The 8,901-nt window shown below is 33.7% G+C and overlaps 1 protein-coding gene across 2 annotated transcripts; it reads right to left on the minus strand.

The window, feature by feature from the left end:
• Nucleotides 1–48: 48 nt before the first annotated feature.
• Nucleotides 49–8,675, minus strand: LOC107168226 (uncharacterized). Of its 2 annotated transcripts, XM_089228422.1 has the most exons (7): nucleotides 7,729–8,675; nucleotides 4,065–4,091; nucleotides 3,581–3,804; nucleotides 3,292–3,464; nucleotides 3,060–3,219; nucleotides 2,787–2,993; nucleotides 49–2,221 (listed from the first exon to the last, which is right to left on the minus strand). In XM_089228422.1, exons 1-7 carry the CDS (start codon nucleotides 8,151–8,153, stop codon nucleotides 1,770–1,772), a joined length of 1,668 nt encoding a protein of 555 aa, XP_089084548.1. In that variant the 5' UTR covers nucleotides 8,154–8,675; the 3' UTR covers nucleotides 49–1,769. The 2 variants fall into 2 exon arrangements, with proteins under 2 accessions (XP_089084548.1, XP_015373044.2); XM_015517558.2 differs by lacking the exon at nucleotides 4,065–4,091.
• Nucleotides 8,676–8,901: the final 226 nt, after the last annotated feature.

Consider the following 8,901-nt stretch of genomic DNA (forward strand, 5'->3'; position numbering starts at 1 on the left):
TGAAAGTGTATTGCACGCATGTCGATTACGACCAATAAAACAGCACTATTCGTTGATAGTAATAATAATTATATTTAAATATATTTTTTTAAAAATTATTAAAAAACACATACATACACATAATATTATGCGATATATCTATATAAATAAAACAAAGTACAGCGAGTATTTACAGTATGTAAAAGGATACATTTTTGTTAGGAAGCATTTTTATAAAATAGGTATATGTCTTAACACGTCGTCACGAATGTGTCACGTCGTTATACTAAATAAGACAAAAATAAAAAAAAAACTTAAATATTAATAAATTAATAAATTAACAGTAGAAATATTAGGTATGTTGTCGATAGAGGTATGCGGCGACTTATTATAGTATACGGATGTCCGCAGACATTGCGGCGCACTAGATGAGATGAACAATAGTAATATTATATAATGCGCACTAACAAATAATACATAATAACACACGTACATTTGGGGTACCTATATCTGTGCATATTCCGGTGAATAATATTACTATAAATACCTTAGTTGTATAAAAAAAGAACTTTAAAAAAAGAACTCCGTAACGGTCGTACGAAATAATAAATTAATATTTCAACAAAATGTAATAAATTACTAAAACTCGAATAAAATAATATAATAATATATATAATACGTAGGAAGTTGGTATACCGTTCTAACGAATAGTGTGTACGATCTAGGCACGAATTAACAAAAATGCTGACCATGGTTCGGGTACTGATAACATACTGTAATTATTGTCATTGTATTTATGTGAAAAAAAAATATTGAGATGAGTTTATTTCACCGATGATCGCGTTTGTAACGGATGAAATAGGTAAGTGTAGGTAAGTGATGTGTCGATGTAGAATGGCTACGGCCAAAGACACATCTGACATTTTAGATTGGTCGTCGCTAATTATAAAAACTATAGGAACATTTTACGTAGTGTTAGTACAATAAATATTAAAATAATTAATAGTAATAATAATAATAATAATAATAATAATAATATAAATTAAAGTTATATACTAAATATATCTGTCAATCGACACACTATACGCATGTACATATACATTATTATATAATATTATGTCCCTCCACCTCAACAATATAATAATAAATATAACATAAAAAAAAAATTACAATTGGATTTGAAGTGCACATACATGTCATTAAAGAAATCTGAGAGTGTGCGTATCTTGTAAGGACCTAAGTAAAACGGACACGGTTCAAAGACGTGTTACTTATACTAGTGAAGTTGTGATCTCCCAGCGGCTCTATCGATGTTTTGTTATATCAATAAAAATTGTTTGTGCACGCAAAAAAGTGACGTCGAACGTAGCATACTATATTACTGGGCTTATATTATATTATATTAGACATGCATATACAGGGTGAACTTTTCAATTGTAGACCGAAAAATATGTTATCCGGCTATTGTGGGGTAGATATGTACATTTAATTTTAAATAAATAATATATATTAAAATAAATACGCTTATAATAAACCATGAGATTAAATTAACAAAATATAAAAACTCAAATCGCTTAAATTATACGCAAGGATATTAAGATTGCTGTTAAATAATATTGCTTGGTCGGAGGTGTGGATAAAGTTTATCCAAGCAAGCCACCCTCCTTTCCTTATTCATTTTACGCCAACGAGCTTAAATACGATGTTTTAGAAACAACCTGTGCACACGTATAATATAGATATTAAGATTTGGCGTGTCCGCGGTTGATCGTTGCCCGGCACCGCTCCCATTAGTCCGGAATCTCGGTGGTCGTCGACTTGTACTGCAGGTTCCGTTGGACTATCCCTTGTGGAATGATCTGATCGCGGAGCTCGTGTCCGTATCTAGACAGACTTCCAGGCACGGTTCCATTGTTCCGGTGCTGCCGGCTACCGTGCCTGATCCGGTGCTGCAACTCAGCGGCCTGGTCTTCCTGTCCCGCCGGCAAGTAGGGCGCCGTACCCGCGACTTTGCCACCCACCTGTTCGAACGCGTTCTTTGCGTACTGATAAAGCAGAGCGTTGTTTGCCTCCGAGTCCGGTACCTCGACCGTGGTAACGTCCAATATCGGATAGAGGTGCATGTTGAAGCTGAGCGCTAGCGCGTCAACCGAGTTTGTGTTGTTGGTCGGGTTGCGAACCGGTACGCCGTAACCGTTGTGCACCGCCTCCATCAGGAAACCGGGCACTGGCTTTGGGGTCACTGTAACATTTCACAATACAATCGAATTATTTTATGAATTAAATATATAAGACGCGTTCAGTGTGCGCGTGGATATTGCATATGGCTATGAACGAGGTGAACCGTTTCAAGCAACACAATCTCACAACGACTCGTTTTATTTGTCGATTTTTTTGTTTTTTTTTTTTTAATTTTGCTGTTTTTTATCTGATTTAAATGAATAAACTAAAAAAGTAATGGGTATGTTAACATGAAAATTTGTTTCGTTTTTTTGTAAAAAGTTAGACGTCATATTCAAACCAAAACTATCCCTTATGCATGGCCTATAATCTACTCGTAGGAACATTAAGTATATTTTTTAATGTAAACATCAAAAGTTGACTAAGGAAAATTAGTTTAATCCTTGTAAATACACACACACACACACACACACACACACACACACACATATATATATATATATATAATATAATTACCAATAATATTTTTACATACGAACTCAAATATAAATTCAATGTTTTTATCAATTTTTTTTTTTTTTGTTTGCTAACTACTTATTATGATTACAAAATAAATAAATTATTACTCATTTGTGCGTCTCCAGAACAATTCATGGGTCTGAAAAATCTGGTGACTGGAAGCAAGTTGCCATCTTCGTCTTCAACTTCAACACTGATTCCGTAATTACGGACTGGGTTCCTATGCCAAGCTTTTACTGCATTACGAATGTTCCATTCCGTCCATTTCTCGCTATAATATGGCACCATGCGGCTGTCCAATAACTTTCTCTTTACTGTTAAATGATAATTTTTGTTAGTTAAAAAAAAATATTATAATAATACTCATTCAAATACGTTACCTCTCTTTCTTTTAAGTGATCTGGTGTACATGTAAATAGATACACGAATTTGTGTCTCGTCCATTATTATCGGTACTACACCGGCTGTAGACAAATTAGTGTTGGATTGCTTCATGGTTTCTACAAATAATGTCGGCTGACATGGCTGAGAATCATCGGTCTATTGATCAATAAATCAAAAAATGTATAATTCATATTTTAATATAATATGAACAAATTTATATATACATACCTCATTACTCGATTGCGAATAACAAGATACGAATTGTTTGTACAGCCTGAGTCTAGCCATATTTACGTTGACTGTGATACCCTTATACGACTTGGGTAAACTAATATTGAACATTAAATTCATTGACTCCTTTGTGTTCCAGACCTCTTCATTTGTGTGCTTAGGCACGTCACCTGTGCATAATTAAAATCACGAGATATTATATCACACGTTATACTGTGATGGTTTATGGTAGTTTTCCAGTTATTGTGGTACTAAATTACACATTTTACATACAAATTTTACTTACAGGTAGGATAAAAGCTTTGCGTTTTCTCAGTAAACGTGTCGGAAGGATAAGTCGGAAAGTTATTCAAGTTGTCGTAAAATATTCTTATGGCATCTCTTTGTTGAATAGGTATTATTGATTTTGGATCCGTTTTCATTATTGGGCTCGGCGAGAGCACTTGGTTACTCCTCCCCATAAAGTTGATCATCTGATTGTGAATGGTTTGGATTCTGAGATTTTTGTCTCTAAAACAACAAAGTAACACTCAAATTAAACAGTGTTTGGTATTATTAAAACAATAACAACAACAATAACAAAAAAACGAAAACTATATAGCAAACAAATAACTATTATGCAGTTATTAATAACAATAAAACCAATAATAACAACAATAACAATAATGATACAATAGCTACGATTGATAAAAGTTAACACAAACATAAGGTTAGAGGAAAAATACAATCACAAACACACGCACACTTACGACATCGACGAATCAACATACCTGACCTCGGGATCTGCAGACTCGGGGCTGTGAATAAACAAATTTCATTGGAGTATGAGCGATTAAATTAAACATAAATGCAATAGTAATATTGTAGTAGACGTGCGATACAATATTATGTACTATTCGATTATATTATAATAATATTCTACCCCAAAAAATATTTTTACCGTGTTTATACGATACGACGCGAAAAATTATTAATCGCGACGAGCAAATATAAATCAGATATAAAATATTAATGGTCACGTTTTAAGCTCCGTCTGAGAAACCAAGGCCGGAGACCATGTAGACGGATCCCATTAAACGAGACCGTCGCGCAATTACCGGCTGCAAGAGAACAAGTCAGATTTATTGTAAATACACCTCTTTACTTGCGTGTACTTTGAGGTTTTTATTTTTTTTCATTTTGATTTTTTGTTTCGATTTATTAACCGGGTCACAAACGAAACCAAAAACGAAAAATAAAAACCGAAACCAACTAAACCTGTAATCGTTTAAAAAACGCCCGAGCAGACGCATTAAAATCTGTCTGGAAATGCAGTCGTCAAGTGCATTTCCCCCTAAAATTCGGTTTAAAATAAATAAAAACATAATAACCCAGACGAATAAATTAAGGAGCCGAGACGAAAAAAAAATTAAATCGTACACACGCGTAATCGTCAAACATTACCTGTACCTATACCGTGTACACTGCAGCACATGTACCTACCCTACATAATTTTGTAATTTAGAGATTGTTGGGGTCTCATTAAAAAATAAAATAAAAATAAATTTCGCTTAAGACAGATTATCATTTAACAGCTTCAATCCATCAGACTACATTTATTTGTAACAGTTTTTTTGTTTCGTGTAAAGTGGAACATTTTTTACCTCACACTCACACCTATTTATGTTTATGAATTTAAATTATTTGTGTTCTTTTAATAATATGTATATAGTATATTCTACATGACACATACATATACATACATATAGGTATAAAAGCACTATAATAATATCATTTCTTCGCTGCTACAATAATTACTATACAGTTTTTTGTTTTAGATAACTAGAAAATTTGAATATTTTCTAACATCTTATGATTTTGAAATCGGTAAATTAGATATTCCATTAGATTGTGTTGCAACGGAAATCGATTTTGAGTATCAACCAGACATATAATTATTTATGAATAATGCACAAACTTAAAAATACTAACGTTGCTGATCCGGATGTTTTAGGCTTTAGGTAGAATTAATTTACGAGTTTCCATTTAAATTACAATTACATAATTCATTTTATTTTGGTTGATATTTATGAAATTTGTGTACGAGAGAAACATTCAATTTTGTTATTTTATCTTTCCAAAAATTAAAAGTATTATACTAGTATAAGTATATCTCGTGTTATTTAAACAATAATGATATAAAGAGGCTTTAAAAAAAAATAAATAAGTTGCATAAATCTTTTGTTAAAAATTTTAACAGAACTGTGTAAAAAAGTGTTATATTTTTAGTAATATAAAACATTTTTTTCGTATACAAGCAAAAACTAAATGGAATGTATATACACTAAAATTCTAATAATATTATTATAAGATTGATTTTTATAGTTATTTTAATACTATTCAGTATTCTCCCTTGCATAAAAAAATATTTTTATTTTATAGAAACTAGGCATGGTATAATGTATATGATATGTAGTTATAAGTTGATTCATGAGTAATAAACTATTTAGTAAATTACTTGACATGGTTTGAAACCAGATTGACTTGAAACACACTTACTTCGTACAGTAAATAATGACAAATACGTTCTCAACTACGTTTAGCCGTATAGGTTCAATATTTTTCATTCCTACAATTTTATTATTTCATAAATAACTGTAGTAGATTAATAAGTGACTACTGACTAATATTAAAAAGTCTTATGTTTGTTAATTTATAATTAATGACGGTAAATATTGCCATATATTTTAGAATCAGTTTTTCTTAACAATGTTTAACCACATTTTATTGTAATATATCTTCAATATGTTTTATTTTAAATGTAATTGTATAGAATATAGTAATTTATATAATTATTGGTCAACTTATTTAAAATTTATTTAAAGCAGTTATTATTGAATTGACTGCTATAAATCATAATATGTTTTTATGTTAAATAATGATAATAATACATATAACATTATCATCCAATATATTCGTGAATAGATTTATTTTTGAGCATATTTATAAAATAAATATTAACGAAGAAATAGAGATAAAATAATAACATTATAGGTTTCTACACATAAACGTTTTACATTTTAAAATTTGAATACATGTTTTATACATAATTTTTGTATGTTTCATATTTCTACAAACTACAGAATTTACCAGTCACACTTTTCTATCTAAAATGCATGTGAATAAAAAATATTTATTCAATTTTATTTTTTGGAATTAATAATACAATATTTTAGTAGTGGCTTTTCTTCAAATATAATTAATTCCACGGCATCAGTAAAATTACGATAGTTTAAAAGAAATACAATGTTTGTTTGCCTTGGAGTGATATATAAGTACACATACTCGTTAATCATTTTTGTTTACTGTCCAACGTTTATTTATGTATAATATATAAATATTATGCGCATTTCCCCTATTAACATTTTTTTTTTATTCTTATCGAAATAAGCTCTTGTTTTTTTCTACGAGATTGTCTGGTCACGCCTAGATAGGTTTTGCTCTAAATTTAGTATGTCCAATGTACACACGAGCCCACATATGATTAAGATCAGTGTGTTTGCGACAAACCGAAAACTAAATCGTGTAAATTCCACGGTTCGTTAAAGTTTTTTAAATGGATGCAAGCACAATGTTTTAAAAATTAAAGAACGTAGTAATCCGTCACCGTAGATAAAATTTTATGCCGTCAAAATGATAGGCAGAATAAAACTTTTTCCAACAAGGGTGATGACGGTGACGGTACACTGGTAATACGCCAATAAACGTATTAACTATAATAATAAAATTGAACCACATAAATGCGCGTGTACACACGAGGGATATGGGTCGTGAAAACAGTAATAATGTTCTATTCATAGAATACGAAATGTAGTCGGTCAGACGATCATGTATAAGACGTTTCACGGAATTAAATTGCCAGAGTTGTATCGTTATATAGGCCCGAGTGCCGGTGTGCGACTACCACGATATTGGATGCCTTTCATAAAAAAAAAATTCAATACCTACATCGCACTTCGACACCTGCCAAAAAAAAAACTTTAATTTTTAAACTGATGCCCTTAATAAAAAAAACTTATATGTCCGCAGTTTTGATGCAAAGCGCACCACCTTGTATCATCAGGAAATCCATTGGGTAATGCAGGTAACTATTATACACTGTGCAGTATACCATATAAATCTTGTTGTAGCCTATACACGTTGCAATAGCGTGAATAACAAAATCGGTTCAATTGTATTCAACGAATTACTCTAGGTGTACCTAATAACATTGTTTTGTCCAACTACTAGACATCGTAACATTATGGAAATATCAATGAATAACTGCAATAATACCCCGAATTTATTTAGGACCACGTGCGGTAACCACGCATGTGGAAACTGTCTTCCGAGCAACCTGCCATATATATATACACGTAATTATATCAAAATAGAATAGATGCGTTATAATATTACCTTTCTCTGTGCAAAATTTCGTCAGTGTAATCGTCCGGCATCACCGTTCCTCGTCCATATATGGTAGCCGGTGACGAAGAGTCCTGCGGATCATCTGCAGCGTCTGCAGACGGCATGTCTCCCATCATCATGTCATGGACATCACTAGGTTCGGGTTCGGTTTTGGTTCCGGCCAGTCCCGTTTCCAGGGCCTTTAGATCTCGTTCGGACATTTTAAGAAGCTGACTGTTAAGCATCCGGCTGAACGTCGAATTCGGATCGGAGAGCTGGCGTGTCGGAACCATCATGACCCTTGGTTCGGGAGATTCTTCTGACTCATCTATTTCCTCTTCTTCGGAGTCGGTGGCGGGTCGGGACTGTACCGCAACGGTAACCACCCAAAGCAATAGCATGGCTACCAGAAACCGTGGAGTCAACGTCATCATGATGGCGAGTATGCGACGATCGTCTTCGATGTGCTATAAGACGACTGTGCAGATTATAATATAATAATATGTCGTCAGAAGATAAAAAATAGTATATCACTATACTGTTTTACTCCACAGCAGTGTGGATGCGATGGTGAGATAGAGGAAAAATAGTGAGAGATAGGTAGAGAGAGTGTGAATGATATGGAGAGCGATGTGTCGGAAAACCGTCAAATTTGTTGTTTGCGAAAAATTCGTGCGGCGAAGTCTCGAGGACACTTATGGGGCTCGGAGTGGCTCAACGGGCACCGGTAATCGAAGACGCGGTAACTAAAAACTGCGAAAAAAAACACAAACACAAATGTTCTATCGTAGTAGTTATTGTGTCGCTGTCCGTGTGGCTTAGGCGATTGCACGCGTTGTTCTGGCACTTGACGTCGTTCTGGCGCTTGTCGTCGTCGTCGTTCGAAGACGCGTGAGTGTCGTGGCGGCTGGGTTGTGTACCCCGTGAGCGCGAGAGCATTGGCGTGCGTGTGTAAAAATCGTGTGTTTAGTGTTTACATTTATACACCGCGCCGCCACCCCCGCCACCGTCACACCACCACCCTTGGACCCGGCGGCGCACGTCTGTACATTATACCTACGTGCCGCGCCGCACCGCGCTTCCTTCTTCTTTTTTTTACGTCTCCTGTTTCTTCTTTTCCTCTTTTTTCTTATTTTTCTTCTTCTGTTTCCCGCCTTTCTCTTCCACGTCCTCCCCTTAGTC

This window comes from Diuraphis noxia, unplaced genomic scaffold (genome assembly GCF_037042655.1).
Source record: "Diuraphis noxia isolate RWA-SAM2 unplaced genomic scaffold, SU_Dnox_SAM2 contig0005, whole genome shotgun sequence".
Lineage (NCBI taxonomy): Eukaryota > Metazoa > Arthropoda > Insecta > Hemiptera > Aphididae > Diuraphis > Diuraphis noxia.